We start from the raw sequence: 20,937 nt of genomic DNA on the forward strand, positions 1-20,937 counted from the left end.
GCATCAAATGAGTGAAACGTTCATTAGGGAACTTAAAGAAACAGAAACTGAACTAGATGGATCTTATATCACAAGTTCCCAAAGTGGGCATATCCGCCCCCCGGAGGGTGCTGAAGGGGACCAAGGGGGCAATGCTGGCTCTGTGGGGAACGGAGGGCATTGGAAGCAAAAAAGGGGCAATTAGAGATTACTATTTTAACCATATAAAATATATTTTGTGATATTTTTTTGAACAAGAAAAATATGTTTTTGGTGTCCGAGATGAGCGTGCATTAATAAATATTTTCTCATAAGCTAAAATAGTTGACCGCGGGGTTTGATGGCAGTGAGAATTATCTGACTTATCAGGATTATTTAATAAATATTTTAACAATTTAAGTATCAGCCAATTTTTTTAATGATACCATAGATCTGTACATCAAAAATTCACCACATTTTTCTGTTTTATGTAAATTTATAGGGGGGCATTGAGTAATTTTTCTTCTTTAAAGGGGGCAGGAGGTCACATAATATCTTCAAGAGGCTAGTGACCAGTGATATATTAATGAGTAATTTGTTTTGACTTTGTTGTGAAATCAATATAATAAATAATTTAATTTGGCAATTATATAATAATACATTTAAATGTACTAATACAATAAGCTACATATTTTTTTACATTTATTTAATAAAATGTTATAAAAATGAATTCTCTTACAATGTAAGTAAGTCTGGATCGATTTTTAGATCTAACATTAATATAAATTTAATCTGAAAAAAAAGGGGCAATTAGTTTGCGCTAATCACAGAGAATTGCGACATGATGAAATACAAGATAACTTGCAGTAGGCTATTCTCCGGAGATCTTCCAACATCAAGTAAGATCACATCCCGGTAGGTTGACACGAGTGGTGATACTTGACAAAGGATATCGCCGCCAATTCCTTGCAAAATTCTTCAACAACGATGAGACTTTCGAAAAGAGGGTCATTGTTCTCGCTGAAATAAACAAACGAACTTGATTTTGTTAAGTACATTTGACAATTTTAATTGAAAAAATGTATAAAACAATCAAACCTGAATTTTCTGCTATCTGGGCATATCCTGATCTTACTACAAATTCTTGTGTGAAAGAAAAAAACAGGAAGAATTAAAACTGGAAAATTATTGTAAAACAATAAACTTTATCAGATATTTATTATTTTTTTCCAATTGAAATAATTACACCCTGAAAGAGACCATTTTTCCATCACTGGTGTTACAAATAAATTAATTTTAAAAATTCGTACAAATTTTTGACTAATTCTTCTTTTGACCGGTCTGTTATTATTAGTTATTAAAATACACATGAAAAAACCTAATTAATAAAAAATAACAGATGCTTTTAAACGGGCAGATAAAGGTTGCATATAAAAACTTATAAAAGTAAGTGGCCATGGAAGGTGCATTTTTACATGAAGAGATAGCTCATTCCAAAGTCTGGCAACTTGAACAGAAAAGGAATTGCTGAAAAATGATGTGCTATGTCGAGGAATGGAAAGTGTCCTCTCCTGAAAAGAGCAAAGTGATAGACCATCATCAGAAAGGAAAATGAAATTTTCACGTATTTTGGGTTATGAAGAATATTTTTTAAATATACACATATATATTTTGGTGATACATAGTCATATTTTTTGAGATTAAAAATAAAGCGGACGATTTGGTTCTGCAAATGCTCCAGACGATCAATGAATTCGTTATTGGCGTCAAGAAAGCAAATATTACCATAGCACAGAGAAGACAAAATAATAGATTGGAACAGATATTTTTTTTACTATGGTTGGAAGAAAATTCTGAAGCCGTTTCAGTGATGGAGGGTCAGGAAATACTTTTTCCCAACCTCAGTTATCTGTTATTGCTACGTTAAGCTTTGGTCCATAATAGTACTGGGATTTTTAACATCTTTTTTTTGTTTTTTTTTTGAGAAAGGAATCCTATTATTGTCAATTTCTAAAGTAGGAAAGGTTGAAAAATTTAGGATGGAGATTTGTCTTGGCCACCAATTATAATCGCCTGCGATTTTATTGGGATTGATCAATAAGTCATTATCTTTAAACCAATAAGAAATCAAATTTAGATCAGAGTTTAGCTTTTCAATAGCATTACTGATATTTTTATATCATTATGCAGGTACATCTGAAGATCACCAGCATAGAGATAAAACAAACTGTCTAAATGTCCAACTGTCTCTCTTGCTTGGAGAAATTTCTCTTCTGTGAAGAAGAAGTTTACAAGTTTGGATTTTGACTGCTGCGAGATATTGCATAGATTTATATATAATTTATTGAAATATATGTTTATTTAATAATTTTTATTTTTAGTACTGTTTAATAATATGCATGCATAATTTTTATTTTTGGTACTGTTTAATAATATGCATGCATAATTTTTATTTTTGGTACTGTTTAATAAAATGCATGCTTACTTTTCATTATGTTGTATCCCAACTCAACACATGGCTTTTGGCCTCATAGAGTTAGGGATACGTTATTATAAATATTTAATATATTTATTTGTATAAATAAAATAAATTAATGCAAAGATATTGAATTTACGAAATTTCGAAATTATTATACCATAACAGTTTGATACTAAAGATGATATACATGTAATGATATATATAAAAACATCATCTTAATCATGTTTTTTTATATAATATATTCTTTTTTTATTGATTTCAATACTATTATTTAGTTTTTTTTCAATACTACTTTATTTTACTATTATACTTTTATTTTGTTGATTTCAATGATTCTATTATTTTGTTTATTTGAATATGTGTGAATCTAAATTTGTATAATTTATATTTTAACATTTATTACTTTAAAAAATCTAATTATATAAACAGTTATTTTAAACTTACATTTCTTCATTAAAATTGTCTCCGAGCAACCTCCGCCTAGTTTGATCAATAGTAATATCAAAATTCTTCACTTTGGGAATCTGCGCCAGGAATACCTTAGCTAGTTTCTGCAGCGTCTTGAACAGAGTCTGAACATTCTTCCCAGTAGGCAATACGGGATTCAAGAGATACTCGTGAAGATACGGATGCGGCATCATCGCCAACTTTGATAAAATTGCCGTTAACTGAAGGTTTATTTGGTAGGGCTGGTTATGCATGTTGGATAAAAGTTTGAAAAGCGTGCGAAAGAACGGTCCTTCGTCAAACACCATATCATCATCTTCTGCCATTTCGCTCAAACTACACCTGTCTTTTGGGCTTAAAACTAATTGTTGGTGGAAAGAATTTGAAAAGGCATCGTGGTGGTTGAAATTTACTGGTTCATTCTCTGTATTACATTTCTCTCGCGATATTTTGGATTCCCTATCTGTACAATGTTCTCTACTTTCTTTCCTGTTTGTCGTACAATTTGCATTATTACATTGACGAGGATCCATTGCGACACTGTCATCTAAAAATCTATTTTCTCCAAAGTTTCGGATATTATTTTCTAAGAGATTCGCGGAAGTGCCGACAGTTCTGGTTTCCGGTGGTTTTTTGTATCGTTCATAAGCTCTGCAAGGGGAGCAGTTATTATGTAAATCCGCTTCGGGACGGCTATCGCAACTGTGAGTGGAACTCGCTGCAACATCGTTCCATATGGCTTCCGCTGGCCAGTTGAAACCGGATGTCGTCTCGATCCACCCCTGTAACAGAGGAGTTATTTAAGAAACTCTTAATAATATTAGCAACAAATAGAAATGTCACTCGAGCAATATAACATTATCAACATAAAGTTTTTCTTTACCAAATAATGTCTGTGAGCATCCTGCATGTATTGTTCATACCCAACTCCACCGGGATCAGAAAGCAAATTTCTTGGCAGTAAAAGAAGAAAACTGAAAAATAAATAATATCCATTTTCATCTGTGCACTCGTTCGTACAGAATATTATCAGTACAGAGGTAGGAATATTACCTGTTAATGACTTTGTGAATGTTGCTTAGTGTCATTTGCTGAGTTCCCTCTGGCCAGTGTGCAAATGTGTCATCAATACGACCTTCGCAAACTTTTTTCAATGTTTGTCTGAAAAATTTCGATTTAAGTAATATAATATTACAAGAATTATACAAATATTATGTTGTCAGTGTTAATATATTGGTCAGTTACTTGTTGCTTTCCCTTTCTTGTTGCAATGATTGTGCATTAAGTCTATCTCTCTCTTCGTCCTCGGGATGGCAGGATTGTCGTGGAGGAGAGTGGTAGCTCCGCCCCTCTAGAAAACCCAACACGAGACAGTGTAGGATATGTTCCGATCCTTTTTCCAACATTGTCTGGAAATCAATAATTAATTCATTTAAAATGCTATGCAAATATTGGAAGGATTTTTTTTGTCGTATACATTCTTCGTGTATAACAGCCAGGGTTTATATTTTATCTTAATGTATTTATTTATTGTGGCCTATTTTGTGCTTGGATCTCAGAAAATACGGTAAATTTCAACCAAAAACATTTTTTACAAACATGTGAATGTGAATAACATAAAAAGGAACAGATGTAAATAATTATTTTGAGAAGGGAATATGAAAATCTAGGCATTTACAGTGCTTATAACTCGTTATTGGCTGTTTCAAGCGTCTGTACATGTATGGACTTCAATATTCTCGATATCTGTTGAAATATCTGAAATAACTTCTTCCATTTCAGGGATTTAGAAGTTAAAAAAATTTTTTTTTAAGCTTACCTCAAAGAGTCTTAGAGTTTCTAAACAAAGATGAACCCCTCCTTCTAAGCAATTCTCTATTAACGTTTGCAAGACAGGACTAGCCGGCCTAACGGCAACATTGGCACAATCGCCCACAAGCCACCTGCTAATTTCTAAAAGATAAAATAACAAATCATTGATTAGCCCATTGACATATAATTATGGGGTTCATAGTCCATGATGATGACACACACAGGAGCTAAACTATTTCACCTGAAATATAGAGCGACGACGGATGAAGCAAGTCATCATTTTATATCGGATCCAATACTACATATTCTGCAAGGCTAACAGTATTACACATAAAAACGAGAGCAACGTCTAGCAGTACATTAACATCCTTTATACCATGGAGAAATTAATAACAAAGGAACGTGGCGTATAAAGAGACCACAGGACGTGGAAACACCCAGTTGGCCCAGTCAACCTGAACAGTCAGCCCAACAAGTCAGCTCAACGCAGTCACTCAGTTCCAGCAGTCCAAGTGCATCTAGCTCAACTCTTCATCGCCGCTACACTCGAGTTGCACAACAAAGTGTCGTATTTATTTGCCATGTAATAAAATACACGCATCAAACATCAACCATGTCTCTTCTGTCAATCTCTAACTGGGGTAGGAGCTCCAACCCTCAGCAACCTAAATCCTATATAATCTATAGACACGTAGTTCTTCTACTGATTGCGTGTCATATTTAACAAATGTTGTATTGCCATCAACAATTAAAAATAATGAGATTGACATTAATGAGTAAAAGAGATTCATATTTCTAAATACAAATTGAAAATTGTGAAAAATTTAAAATAAAACTTATTTAATTTATTGGGTTGTATTTTCTAATGAAACTATATATCTGTTCAGTTTTTCAGCCGCAGAGCAAAAAAAACATTTTTTCATTACACACAACTGCATATTTATGCATAGCGTCACATCTGATCATGATGAAAGTCACCCACTAATTAAAATGCCATTTTCTTCGCGCTTGTGTATTTAATTTATGTCATTGGGGATTACATATTAAATGGGTGATGAAGATTCAAATTGAATCTAGAAGGAAAAAATTACACAAGAATATGAATTCATCACATAGCTGAAAAAATTCATACTGATTTTTCAATTCTCCATAATACACATTTTTAACATTTCCTCCTTCATATAGTAAAAGTTTAAAGCTTTTGACTGTATTATGCAACACCTAAATTACAATATTTTGTGATGTCCTTTTAGGAACTGTCTAAATTATTAAACATCTACAATACGAAATTAAAAAAATTTCAAAAATTTATATTTGAAGAGTCTGCAAGCATTTGGACATACTCAAACATTGTTGTATTAACTATCTGGTAAAAGAAGAAGTATAAAAATTAGATTTTTTTTTTCAGGCATTGCCTAGTAGGTGATTTGGTTCAGCCGGATGAATCTCACCTACGTGATAAAGGTTTCAGCTCTTTTACTTCACAAAAGTCAACAGATGGAAGAGTTGAGGAAATGTGGATGTTCAAACATGGGCAGAATGGTGAATGTTACACAGTGTGTAAAGTGGCCACTTAAACCAGCCAATGACAGGTCATAAGCCCTGTAAATGCCTAGACGTCCATTTTCCCTTTTTAAAAATGTTTACCCTCTCTGTTGAAATAAATTTAAACACTAACTTTGTTTTTAACTACTTCTTTTTTATTTTAACTGACCGGTTTCAAAGCTACGCAAGCTTCTTTATCAAGGTATACTTAACTAATGAATTCTATCCTATTTTATTTTTATATTACATTGATACATATAGAGCTAATAAGTCAAGTGTTTTTGTCATGTTGTTCTTTTAATGATGGGAAGTGTGAAGTGAGATGGATGCGATCTTTAAAACTAGACAGGAGTGGACTAAAGGAAATATTGTTTATTTGTTTTATTTTTCCTATTATGAATCACTTTTTTAATTTATAAGATTACCAAGGAGTGGAATTTTAATATGTATTAATGTAATATTTAGTAATCCCTGTAAAAATATAATATGATAGAATTCATCAGTTAAATATACCTCGATAAAGAAGCTTGTGTAGCTTTGAAACCGGCCGGTAGAAAAAATAAGTGGTAAAAACAAAGTTATTTTATATTTTCATATATTCGAAGCAAACTTAGAAATCTCCACCAAAAACGGAAAATTTGTTATTGATGCCAAAATAAACTATATATAAAAACCTACCTACCTAAATAATAGCGTAATTCAAAACCGTCTCTAAATCTTGGAAAACAGATTTCAATTATACTACTCGACACTGTAAACTTAGCATTATCTGTTGTTAATGAAGCATAATTAGAAATCTATTTTTTCTTTTTTCAAAGTTTTTCGCAAATATCTCAGTATGTCAATGGAGATTATAAATCATGTTTTAAAAATTCATTGTTTTGTTCATAAATATATAGATGGAACAAATTTTTTTACAAAAGTTGTATAGATTAATAAATAGGTAAATAGGTATGTACATACTAACCATTGAGAAGTTCTGTGGAGTCGATAGATTTTAAACACTTTCCAACAACCGCAGTTACCAGTACAGCATTATGTCTACCGGCTAATCCAAGCTCCAATTCTGCAGCTAAGAAATGCCACCTTCAAAAGAAACATTTAATTTATTAACAAAAATTAAGTTAACACAAAGTTTCCATTCCAAAGTTAGTCATTATTTTTACGATAAATTATTTTGTATAATGGTTCAATTTTCATTCATTCGATATCTTTACGAGATGAACTGACAAATCAAGTGGACAGATGAAGATATTGTTTAGGAAAAGGGAAGTGTTGACTTTGGTGTTACCACACTTAGTATAAGGGTGTATGACTTTTTTTTAAATGTGGAAATGTAAAAGATCAAAAATGGATAGCAATATTACATACATAGCTATGAAAATAATTGTTTGTTCAAAATTTATAAAGAGTATATATTTAATCATCTTTCTGCTTCACAAAATTTAAGTACAAGACCATGGGGTGCCATGGCGCAGTTGGTTAGACGGTCAACTGCGAAACTGGCGTGACGAGTTCGTTTCTCGCCAGTTGCAAGAAAAAACTCCAAGAAAGTTTTTTCCTATATTGGTCTGGGTGTTATAATGTATTTTTCATTACTTCCTTCCATATCCTCACTTTCCCAATTGCTGATGAGCAATTGGAAATACATATTTTTATTCCTAAATAAAAAACAATAGGACATTATTACACTTAAGAGGAATATTTTCATGGATGAATTCCCATGAATGAATAAAATAAATAAAAAATATAGTCAGTACAAAATATTTCATCATCATCATTCCCTTTCAGCACCTAATGGTGCATAGGGCACTGCATTGGTACACCAATCGCAGCGTATCTTGATCATTTTTGTTACTTGAAGGTAAGCTGATGTACTGTATACAGACTTCTCCAAGGCCTTTGACAAAGTTGATCACAACATTTTATGTGCTAAACTTCGTGCTGTAGGCATTAGAGATCCCTTTTTATCGTTTTTAAAATCCTACCTCTCACATAGAAAACAAAGTGTAAAAATCAATAACTTCATATCAAATAGCTTCCTAGTAACTTCTGGTGTACCACAGGGTGCCCACTTGGCCCCTCTTCTATTTAATCTGTTTGTTAATGATGCTGCTAATGTTTTTTCTTTTACAAAATTCTGGCTTTTTGCTGACGATAACAAGATACTTAAGCTAATTAAAAATATTGATGACTGTGTCAGACTCCAAGAAGACATAAATGCATTTCATACTTGGTGCAAAACTAATAACATGGAACTTAACATCGATAAATGCAAAATTATTTCATACCATAAATGTAAACATCCTTTTATTTTTGATTATAAACTTAATGGCCAAGTTCTTTCGATTGTCACCTCTATAAGAGATCTTGGAGTGATCCTAGATAATAAACTAACTTTTCTGGAACACTTTGATAATATAGTAAACAGATCCTTAAAAATTTTAGGCTTTATTAATAGAACTACGTCTGATTTCCAAAGTATGCTTACACTTAAAACACTTTATTGCTCTTTAGTTCGCCCTATTCTTGAATATGCATCTGTAATCTGGTCCCCTCATTATGCTGTTCATATCAAGCGCCTTGAATCAGTTCAACATCGTTTTATAAGAAAAATTGCATGGAAGATGGGATTGGAAAGAGGAGACTATTCATATTCTGATATGGAGAGGTTTTTAAGCATATCAAGTCTTGAAAAACGCAGATGCATTGCAGATATAATCTGCATGTATAAAATTATGAACTGTCTCATTGATGCCCCTGAAATTTTGCAAAAGATTCTTTTTAACGTTCCCACCCGTAGACTAAGAAATAATGAAATGCTTTTCCTCGGTCACTACAGGACCAATTATGGTGCACAGTCGCCTTTGCCCAGAATGATCAGGCGGGTGAACGATCATCAAGATCTTGATTATTATGGTGTAAGGATGTCTTTCTTTACAAATCAGCTAAAGAATCTGTATAGTTAGCCTATGCTTTTTACTTAATCTAAAAAATCTATCATCTGTCTTTGCTGCTTATTTCTGTTCCTTATATTTTTTTATTCCTTTGTAAAAATTTCTTTTAATTGTAATGTCATAATGGACTTTGTCCGTAAATAAATAAATAAATAAATAAATAAGATGATCAGTCTTACGCTTCAGGTACCATTCCAGGAACTATGAAATATTTGAGCGTAAACACACCCTTTTGAATAAATATTTCATATCAACCATGTCGCGAATCGAATCCGAGACCTCTTGCATGGTAGGCAAACGCGCTGACCATTACACCACGAGACCGACAGATATTTAAACAAGAATTTCAAAATTACAGTCACAAATGGTAAATGTTACAAAGTGTATAAAGTTATCACCCAAAAAGCCAATAATCCCTGTAAATACCAGGAAATCCATTTTATGTGATAATTTCTTCTTTGCCATTTAAATATCTGTGTATTAAGATCAAATTCTAAGAGGGTTAAAAATCCTGTACATGGCTATGAAGATTTGGACATAAAATATTGTTTCAACCGAGACAGTGATTAAGTTAATTATTTTAGAATGCTTACCGAAGTGTTCTGGCTAAACTCATGGCTATTAAGGTGTGGCACTCTTTTGCTAGGGTATCACAGTAATCCAACCAAGAGAGAAATCCGGTAGTTTCCCGCAACCCAATAGACTTGGTACAGCGATCAGCAAACTCTTGACTTGCGTATCTGCAAAGTATATTTAATGTAAATATATTTTATAGTTAGCGGTTATTTGTAATCTGAATAATATCCAACATTAGTTTTTAAAAGTAGATTAATTTATTACAATAATTTTGCAGAAATTGTCCAATACTCAGGATGTGTATTGTGACAATTTTTATTTTTGATAAGGAAAAAATCCCTATACACCTAAATGTTGGGCTAAACTATTGACATGTACAGCAGAACTCCGTTTATCCAAACCCCAGTCATCCGGATTGCCAAATATCCAGGAAATAAAAAATTAAGGAGAAGTTTTGAATTTTAATTTAATCGAGCAATTAACTTTACTGGGCATGCTTAAGTTCTTAATGTGACTCCAATTCGCTGTATTATTTCAAAAGCAATAAAATCTGGCAATCATTAATACAGATAATTGTAGTTTTACTGTACTATGAATGTTGAATTCTCTACCTTTACTCCTTACCTTAACTAACATGTAAATAATTTTCTCAGGCCTATTGACATTCATTGTTCAAATCACAATTTTTAAAAACAAATTAGACATTATAAACACACACATTCTCCCTTGATCACATTTGAAAATCAGATTAACTGATCTACTAAATTGTTTGCAAACTCATTGAGTCATTAACAATTTAAATACATATGTAGTTTAAAGAATAAGCGGTTATCCTAAAGTTATTAAGTTAGCCAGGGATTGATTTGAATTTCGGTAATGGTTTAAAATAAACTTTTTAAAAAAGCCTTTCTGTTACTTGTACGAAATGCAATTGTCAAACGGTTGTGAATAAACAAACATCTTTTCGGTTTTCCATATTTTTCACATTTTCTGCTAAAGCCATCAATCACCATTGCTAGATAATCTCAAGTTTGGTTTAGGTTATTTTGACTTGGCAAGACACAATAGAAGTTCTTTTACATATTTTTAAATATTCATACATCATTTGACAGGGTATCATAAAATAAAACGTTAAAAAAAAGCTGATTTAAAGAGAACTGGAACTCACCCCCAAGTAATATTCAGTTGGTCAATATCACAGGGATCCGTGTCAGCGGGAAGGCTTTTGTATTTGTCTATTAATATTTCCACAAGACTCTCTGAGAGCATATTAGTACTGACTGTGAGGTGGGCGATTTTGTCATCAGGTAAAGAGGCTACGATCATTACACCTTCGCAAGCTCGGAGAACTATGTGGTTGTCCTGAAAAATACAACAAATGAAAATATTGACTGGAAAGATTTATCTCTATGGGACTGCCTGGCCAATGACTCAAATGTCTAACAACCGCAAAGCAATCAATAGAAAAACACTAAAGTAACGCACACGCAGCCAATTCGCCGGAACTCCTCCGATCTCCACTGGTTGCACACGCGTATTTAAATTCACATTCAATTCCTTTTCCACGGCTAAATTCATTAAAAAAAAAATTCTAATTATTTTATCTTAATATCTAGTTATTTTATCTTAATATAAATTCTAATTATTTTATCTTAATATCTTAATATCTATAGGGTGGAAGCTATAGTAATTGAACATTCTAAATCTAATGGTCAAAAATAAATAAATGTAATGCATTCATTTTAAGAAAAAAACGCAAAAATGGAGGAGATTAATTCTTACATTTATTTATTTTTGACCATTTGATTTAGAGTTTCCAATTTCTATAACATGTCCAATTACTACAGCATTCACTCTATATACGAGTATATAGTGTAATCAATATTTAAAAACTAGATTTAATAAATCTAAATCTTTTATTATGTCAGTGATATCTTTAATTTATAAAACGCTCAACCTCACTTTCTGTGTAACAATCAACTAAAATACACGGTAAGTTCATAATTCAATTATTCACATATAAATAACTATCACTGTATGTCTTTCAAATAAGCAAATAAATTTATAAAACATGAAACCTAAAAACTCAGTTGTTATAAACATTATAATTATCATATTCTATGGTAAAACAGTGTTCCACACAATCCAACCACCTTGATTAGATCTCCTGATTCTTCGTCATACCATATAGAAGCCTCTTAGGTGCTCGATTGCCCTCCATCCTTATGGCAAGGCCTGCCCAGCAGTTTCGTCCTAGTTTTATTTGAGTGTGATTGAAAGATTTTTATCGAGACAGTATAGCTCGTATAGTGCAATTTTCTTGTATAACTCCTAATATTTATTGCAGAATCTTTAACACATATATTGTATTTTATTATAAATAATTTACTTATCAAAATTGACATGTTTTTATGTAAAACACAGTAAATATAACAATGTTTGATTGTCCAAATGCTTGCAGACTGGCTGGATTTCCTCCCTAGGAAGTTGTTCATATTTAAATTTATTTCAACAGAGAGGGAAAAAACATTGTTGAATTACTACCTGGTAAAAGAAGAAGTATAAAAATTGGAAAATTGTTTTCAGGCGTTGCCGGTGATTTGGTTCAGCCGGATGAATTTCACCCACGTGATAAAGGTTTCAGCTCTTTTACTTCACAAAAGTCAACAGATGGAAGATTTGAGGAAATGTGGATATTCAAACATGGGCAGAATGGTGAATGTTACACAGTGTGTAAAGTGGCCACTTAAACCAGCCAATGACAGGTCTAGACTAGACTGCCTAGACTTCCATATCCCCTTCTCAAAAATTTTCCCTCTCTGTTGAAATAAATTTAAACAGTAAATATATTTTATTTGTACTTACCACACTCATTAAATAAGATAGAAGAAGGTCCATGAGTAAAAACGAGTCATTTTCTTGGAAGCCATTTTCAGTATTTGACATGTCATCTTCAAATGTTGATGAAGTAGACTCTTCTTCCGTAGATTCCTTGTGAGATATAGTTTTACAAGAATTGATTGAAGGCTGGGACACTATAGAAATAGTCTTGGATTGTACTGGTAAGCTATCGAAGTCGAATAGTTTATTTTTCTTTGGCTTTTTCATCGGGTAACTTGAGAAAATAGCTGGAGGTAAGAATACATCGTCCGAGTTGGTTTTTGATAGAAAAAAATGTGCAAGGTTTGGTTGCTTTCTCACTAATCCACACAACGTTAATAGAAGTTCTACTTCTTCTTTTTCTGTCGGTGATGCATTGTTATTCTGACAGGAAATAAGAAGTTTCTGAAAAAACCATAAAAAATAATCATTATAAGAATATTGTGTCAGAAATAAAAATTACTAAATTTAAATTTCAGGATTCGGCTATTTCATAATACTTTGTTCATAAAATAATCTTTATTTGTGAAAAATACACAACCAGGAGTTACAAAACTGTAATATATCATTTGGATGTGACGCCAAGCTAGATCCGAGTTCCGCGCATGTACCAGTCAGCGCATTATTATTGGTTGTGCCTAGAGTGCCATTGTCACCTCTAGTGGTAGATAACGGAAGTTGTATGTGTGGAGCCAATATTCAAATATTAGCCAACACTTTATTGTAGATTCATTTCTAATTATAAAAATCACAAGTAGAAAAGTGATATAAAACGTCTATTTTATTGGTCATGTAAAATGATTCAATGCGGTAATTTCTATTGTTATGTATTGTGTTGTCTTTATGGTGGAGATTATTTAGCAACAAGAAATAATTATATGGATACATAGATATTTATAAAAACCTGTTGACCCGATAATTGACCCTAATAGGAAAAGGTACAGCAATTAACAATCGACACTACTTATAGTCACACATATTCTATGAAGCAAGATCTGAAATTTTGACTTGTGTAAAATTTCTCCGAATCATTAAATAAAGTACTCCATATTGATAAAACACATTCAAAATAGAAATTGGTTTCTGGCATTTCCAAGTAGGCTTAAAGAATCTCATCTACATTCATTAAGATTTCAGCTCTATTATTTCACAAGAGAATCACAACAAAAGGTGGTTGAAATGTTTAAAAACTCACGTGTGAATGTTTCCACGCCAAAGGCATTAAAAAATATGGACATTTAAACATAGACAGGGTAGGTAGGAAGAAATTGCCTTAAGGCAATATGCCCGCCCTTATATGTATATAAATTGTATATGTATATAAAGTGTTAAATAAATAAATAGACAGAACAATGACAGAAAGTTACACACAATGTAAAGTGAGCACATAAATCAACAATAAGCTCCGTAAATACCTAGACATTTATATTCCTTTCTTAAAAATGCAATATCTATGTATTTACATATATTATTGATATTTTTTGTGCAAAAAATCTCATTTTTAATAATTACAAACTCCTTGGCTCAATTTCAATTTTCTTTATAAACCATCGAGTGCTTTCGCCCAGCAGGCACCGCTACTTGTGTACTAATACTCTCCATTTGCGAGCGGAGAATTGTTTGAAGTTTCTTGGGCATATTTCCAGAAAAAACATTGATAACCTAGAAAAAACTACTATGTTACTGGGATGTGTCAAAGCGATAAAAACTTGCTGTTTTCAAAAATAAATGTCACTAGTTTTCAGCATACTTCCATTACTATGAAGAATCTAAATGTTTTGAAATTTGAACTTTTAATAACATTATAATTTATACCAAAATTTATCAAGAACATATTTTTTCAATATCATCATCATTCCATTCCGCTCCCTAGTTGGAGCATATGGTGTCCGCAAAGAGCCTCCGTGCATCTCTACCGGCTGCCAGCTCCTGTACAACCTCCCAAGTCCCGTTCACGTCCCGTAGTTCTGACGTCCAGGACGTTCAGAACCTGAGGCATCTGCAGTATATGGCCCAGCCAACCGTATCGTCTCCGCTTAATGACAGTTGCCACTAGAGTTTACTGCGTCCGTTCTCAAATTTTTCAAATTTGTTAAGTGGACTTGTGAGAAATCTAAATTAAAATGGTTATGTACATATGTGTATTTACTTGTATAGGCATGTGAAGCGCTGGTTCCTGGACAGGTACTAGTTTGACTCTTCGCAGAAGGGCTGTGTACCACGCTAACACGGCTCCGCGGAGACCAGGCGGGCAGTCCCCTTGTGCCAGGGCAGTCAGACACGATGGCATACCGAGCTTATCGCTGACCAGCTCCTTGAGGCACGGACCTATCTCATCCGGAGTTTCCAACTCTTCGTCCACGAGAAACTGTAAGCACAAAGTTTAATTTTATTGAAATAATAGTGTATTTATATACGTATTTGTTTTGTTTAATGAATCAAAACTAATATGCCGACCAGTTTCGGAATACGACTGTAACTTTGTCAAGGTATAAAAGTAATGAAAAATAAATAGTTTAAATCTTATAAAAGCTTTACATGAAAAAATATTGTACATTTTTATAAAACTCATTTTTATATTGTAATTGAATTCCCCATTTCGAAAGTTCATCTTGTCCATTTTGCTTTGGGATATTCACAAAAAATGTGTACAGATCCTCTGAATAAAAAATAACTCAACATTTCTAAAATGTGATAAGACAATTTGTTTAGTTATATGAAGTTATATCACGGACAATATGACTTTTGTAACTGTTCTTTGGAAATGTTTTAAAGGGACAAGATGAATTGAGGACCATTTTTCAAAACAAGATATTCGCCTCCCATGGCAATTTGTTTTTGTTTTTTAGTTTAAAGTAAGTATTGAGATGCCGAGTCGAGTTTATTTAATTATATGAAGTTATAGCATGAACAATACGACTATTGTAACTGTTTTATGGCACTTTGAAAATGTTTAAAAGGGACAAGATGAATTGAACGGAGTTATGCAGAAAGCACGATGGCATACCGAGCTTATCGCTGACCAGCTCCTTGAGTCCACAATTTTGAAAAAATGAGTTATTGATGTTATCGGGTACAGTAAGGTCAATTCTATGTTCTGCTAAAAACAGCTAGACTGCTTTTATACAAAAAAAACTGTATTAATCACCTTCTGAAAATGGTGTCGATCACAAAAACGCCATTTCTCAATTTGCAGAAAACACCCACGGCACTAGAAAAATCTTACGGTACTTTAAAAATCATGAAAACTGGTCAAATACATAATTAGATTCTTGCTTGTAATATTAAAAAAAACTAATGTGTGAATTGTTTATCATTTGTTAAAGTCAAACAGTTAGTTGTGTAGATTTGATTATTCACTCTTTTCACAAAAGTGCTATAATCTCAGTTTAATTTTTTTATGGCTGGCTGCTTTCTGCATAACTACGTTCAATAGAGGACCATTATTTCAAATCAAGATATTCGCCTTACATGGCAATTTCAGTATTGAGACGCACCGACTACCTAGAAAAAACAGGCCTAAAAATCATCAAAGTTTTATCATTTTTTCAAAACACAATATTTTACCGTGCATATTGATCGCTAATTTCAATAATTTATATTGGGTGCTAATGAAATATAATAGAAAATTATAAATTACAAATTATATTATCTTCAGCCTTAGTCGTAAAGTGTATTTTTTAAAACAAAGATTGTTCACGCTATTTAACACTAATCACAAAAAACCCTCCAGTGAAAAATTACATTTCAAGCAAATGCAGGGTTTTAAAAAAACGGTCCACGATTATGGTAACATTAGCCATAAAATGGAATCATCAGTTCATTTTTCGTAGAAACTGGTAAGATAAATTTTGGAAATGGGCGACTTAATTGTAAAAAGGCCAATATCAAAAACATTCAAGTTTGTTAGTGAAATTTCGACGAAATTTTAAATAAACGACGAGTAATACTTAAATCCACAAATTAGGAATGGCCAGTAACTGGTTTCATCGCTTTCGCGACATCTTTGAGACTGGTCAAAGGGGTCAGTATTACCCAAAGGCCAATATTATTTAAGCATTTATTTTGATAAAGGATTTATAACATGAATACTATAAATTTTTTGAATTAACCAAGAATAAATTGTATATTTTCAAAAGACTTGATGATCGAAATAATTCATGAATATTATACATAGGTAGTTAATTATATTGAGTAGCATTTCAATAAAAGTTGTTCTAATTTCAGAGGAAGGAGTTTGAGTCTTATTTTTGTATGCACACCTGCGCATGTGCTTTTATGAATTGAATTTGTCATTTGCACAAGCAATAAGGAAACACATACAGAGATGGTTTACAGTTCAAAGGAATAACTGTGGGGCTTATGCAATCGAATGTGCTGTAGTAAAAAAAAATATATATATATACATAAGACAAACTTACATAATTTTTGGGGTTCTGGCACAAGTTGGTATAACTAATGTTAAATTTGACTAGTTGTGAGATATTGCACTTTTGAAGTTAAAAACTTATCCCAAATCAACAATTCAAAACCACAAGTTGAATATTATAAAATATTCCCTTTTGTATGTACAAAATATGAAATATTTAAATTTATTTTTTAAACATATATTATTTGATGACATTTATTTTTTTATTTAATTTACAATACGCCCAAGGGGCATTTACAAAAAATATACAGGTAAGTACATACATAGTAAGTAATAATTTAAAAGATAAACAACGCTTTTTTGTATACATGTAGAAACAATAAAAAGCATACTGCTATGCAAAATAAAAAGTGAAACTTTACATAGTAAAAAAGAAAAAAATATATATGGATATAAAAGAAATTGAATTAAAAAGCAAATTGTAAATAACTTGAAAAGAATTTAAATAAAAAAATATATGCATTTACTTATACGTATAAAAAAAATGGTATTAACAAATTATTGTTAAAAACAAATCATAAAAATTAGTTTACAGTAAGTATATACAAGATAATAACATAATATCTGGTACACAAAAATATTTGATCCATCAATTTCAGAAAAAGATATGAAAAAATACCATTTTTCAAAACCCGACGATTATGTATGTATTTTTTAGAAATTAAAACATGAAAATACGCTTTTAGTTTGTAATAAAACCAACTGGTCCAAGAAGAAGTTTAAAAATTGGAAAATTGTTTCCAGGCGTTGCTTAGCAAGTGTAATAATTCGATCAGATGAATCTCTTCACAACAATAAAAGTTTCGACTCTTCACTAAAATCGACAGATGGAAGAATTGAAGAAATATGGATGTTCAAACAATGGCAAAATGGGCAATGTTACACAGTGTGTAAAGTAGCCACTTAAACCAGCCAATGACAGACCATATACCCTGTAAGTGCTTAGACTTTCATATTCTCTTCTCTAAAATGTTTTTTATCCCAGGAGAAATTTGTTAATGACAATATTATTATTTCGGTGAATTTATTTCTTATAAGACTAAAATATAATTCAATAAAGAATACTGTATTTATCACAGAAATTTAAATATCAAAGAATGTTTGAAAAATAATGAAAATTAAAAACAAAATATTTAAATAAATAAAAAAAAAAACACAAATAAAATATAAATTAATCTGGTAAAGGGATTTTAGTCAGATTAAATTTTTTATTGATACTAAAATGTATACTTATCAAATAAAGAGCAAATTTAGTAAAAACTCGTTACCATGGTTACTTCTTATTTTAGAATTGCCATATCTACCAAAAAACAAATAAATGAAAAATAGTTTTTTTTGAGCCTTTTACACAAAAATGTTACATGCATTTACAAATTATAATAAGCATATAAGCAACACAAAACGAGAAGGGTCAATGAATACTCGATGTACACAAACATAAAAATAATGCGAGTGCACAAGAGTAACATAAAATTAATGATATTTGTACTTGTAGTTGAAATAAGCATAATAAAAATTCTCAATTCAATTTTTTTTTAAAACCCATTTTTTTCGTCTTTCAACTAACCAGTTTTCAAAAACTGTTTTTTACATGAAATGATTTGAAATATGCGTAAATATTTTAATTAAATTACTTGAAGCATTTGATGTAAATGTAGAGGGATTTTGGTATTTTCAACATGAACATTTTTAGGAGTATTGTCGCTGATGTAAAAATTTTGAATCAGTTTCCAGTGATACTGAAAATCCACAAGGCGGGAAGCGGGCGGAGCAAGCTGAAATACAAAAAAAAATCATTAATAAGTTACATTGCAGACTAATAACATTATTTCATCGATACAAATGTTGGCCGTCCTCGACACGAGTATCCTTAAAAGATTTGGAAGACTACAAACCACAATCCGAACGTTTATTTAAATGTGTTATTATTTAATAAAGCTAGGTCAAGTGATTTTGACATTGAAATGAAAAATTAATAGTGCGAAAAATTGTAATGTGTATGAAAGTAGCACGTGAGTTTAGAAAAAAAAATTGCTTAGAGGTCTTACTCTTGTGGTATTAAAAGGTTGATAACGCCTAAAAAATTAGCTAATGATAACAAATACAGAATAAATAATAAAAGGTTGTAAATTTAATGTCAAATATCAAATAATAGCGCGTTGGAAATTGTTGCCTTACCACGTCCGCCGCAGTTTGCAAAACGTCCGAAAATCTACTGAGCATATTGCTTTTGAACGAACTTAAGATTAAATCAATATTACACCAAATTATTTAAAAATAAGTCATTTTTAATTTTCTCGACATCAGTGAGACATTGCTGACAGAAATCAAAACAATCTGTGTGTATTACCAGACAACAAAAAACGAAAATACTATCGTGTTTTGTGTTATGTAAAGGGTACCTAACTAAAATTATTTTCACTACAATATAAAAGGCTCTTCACAAGATATTATTGGAAAATAATTTAGAACTATTTTTTGATTAGATTCCTTGTTTCACTGAAAAACTAATAATTGCAAGTTCATATTATAAATATTTCCGTTGATGGGTGGATAAATAACACAGTTATGTATGTAAAATAGAATTAGAATCTTGCCGTGCTATTCTAAATCTTCTCTGCCCTCAAGAGCAGCGGTTTCTAAAAGGTGTTCCATGGAACCCTGGGGTTCAGAGGAAGGGTCATAAGGGTTCCAAGAGTTAAAGCGTATTGTCATAGAAAGCAGGCAGTCGATGTCATTTTTTTTTCATTTTAACATGAAATACGTGCAGTACTTAAATATTTTTAATTATAAATTTTACCGCTGCCCTAGAGAGTAGTTAATTTGTGGATTTTTATTTTTTGCATGAGACTCCACTTTGCTTCATATATGGCCACACTGATGATTAAATGTCAAATAAATACGAACACGTGAATGATGATGATTTTCATATAGAATATTATTGCGACCTTAAGCATTACCTTAACACTTTGTTGCCGACGTAACGCTGCATAAAATAACTTGGCGGCCCTTCTTGGGGCCTTTCAATATATTTTTTTTAGGGACTTCAGTATGTGTATGCGAAGTACTATCTCCCCAATAAAGACTGACATTTGTCGCTTTCGGGGGTGGTCATCGGTCATCGCCATACTGAAGCATATATAGAATAAAGATCATTTAATAAAATATTATTGACTGCTCAAATATATTATTTGCTGTGTCAGAAATAAAATTGTTCATTATTCTGTTTGAATGTTGATCGCCACGCGGTCAGCAGGGGACTGCAGCCGGGTAGCGGGAGGGGGGCGTCCTTATACGTGGCGTAAGAGAGACCGATGGAGCGGGCAAATGTGTTTGCTATCTCTCTCGCCACGTGATTGGCCAACCTAGTACCGCCCGCTATTGGTCTAGCATCACCGCCACACGGCGAAATGTATTGTATATATAGCCCGCCGGGCAAAAAATAAACTCAGTCATTCGTCAACACCTTTTACCATCCACTTCGTCTCCCTACTTCGCTTCAACCAGACCTTGCCGCCACCTAGAATATTCAACCACCGCTACCCCTAGGACTTGGAACTCGGATACTCTCTGGATTGGATTTTGGACCCCGAATAAATTGGACCCTTTGCTACTTCCCCGGAACACACCCCGCCGTTCCCACCGACGAAGAGATACCGGCCTTACAACCCGGTTGCCTGCTTCAGGATTGCGGCCACCAGTGCTACTCGCTAGCGACCCCGCAACTAGGCAGCGATACCTTCCCCGGAGCTTATCGTTCGCTGGTCGCGGCCTGCTTATGCCCGGCCATTCTGCGTTGACATCAGCCCCTACAGTATATAGTTATAGTGACTGGCGCGATTGCTACGGAAGCC

General features: G+C 32.4%; 1 protein-coding gene across 2 annotated transcripts; it reads right to left on the reverse strand.

Moving 5' to 3' along the window:
* Window positions 1–364: 364 nt before the first annotated feature.
* LOC148284267 (FHF complex subunit HOOK interacting protein 2A-like) lies at window positions 365–19,428 on the reverse strand. 2 transcript variants are annotated; one of them, XM_088242410.1, is made up of 14 exons: window positions 19,262–19,428; window positions 18,718–18,858; window positions 14,804–15,022; window positions 12,640–13,059; window positions 10,943–11,136; window positions 9,792–9,938; window positions 7,209–7,327; window positions 4,704–4,837; window positions 4,130–4,293; window positions 3,938–4,045; window positions 3,768–3,858; window positions 2,882–3,666; window positions 1,057–1,101; window positions 365–978 (listed from the first exon to the last, which is right to left on the reverse strand). In XM_088242410.1, exons 1-14 carry the CDS (start codon window positions 19,304–19,306, stop codon window positions 864–866), a joined length of 2,727 nt encoding a protein of 908 aa, XP_088098536.1. In that variant the 5' UTR covers window positions 19,307–19,428; the 3' UTR covers window positions 365–863. The 2 variants fall into 2 exon arrangements, with proteins under 2 accessions (XP_088098536.1, XP_088098537.1); XM_088242411.1 differs by lacking the exon at window positions 1,057–1,101.
* Between the last annotated feature and the right edge of the window lie 1,509 nt (window positions 19,429–20,937).

The sequence above is a fragment of the Micrasema longulum genome, unplaced genomic scaffold (genome assembly GCF_059751315.1).
Source record: "Micrasema longulum isolate JH-2025_06_02 unplaced genomic scaffold, ASM5975131v1 h1tg000136l, whole genome shotgun sequence".
NCBI classification, from domain to species: Eukaryota; Metazoa; Arthropoda; class Insecta; order Trichoptera; family Brachycentridae; genus Micrasema; species Micrasema longulum.

Bases quoted from the DNA above. Each gene is read 5' to 3' on its own strand.
- LOC148284267 (XM_088242410.1), bottom strand. From the start codon at position 19,306: ATGCTCAGTAGATTTTCGGACGTTTTGCAAACTGCGGCGGACGTG. The intron at 9,939-10,942 runs GTGAGTTCCAGT...TATACTTTGCAG, and splicing joins CAACTGAATATTACTTGGGG to ATACGCAAGTCAAGAGTTTG. The intron at 7,328-9,791 runs GTAAGCATTCTA...TTTCTTTTGAAG, and splicing joins AGTTTAGCCAGAACACTTCG to GTGGCATTTCTTAGCTGCAG.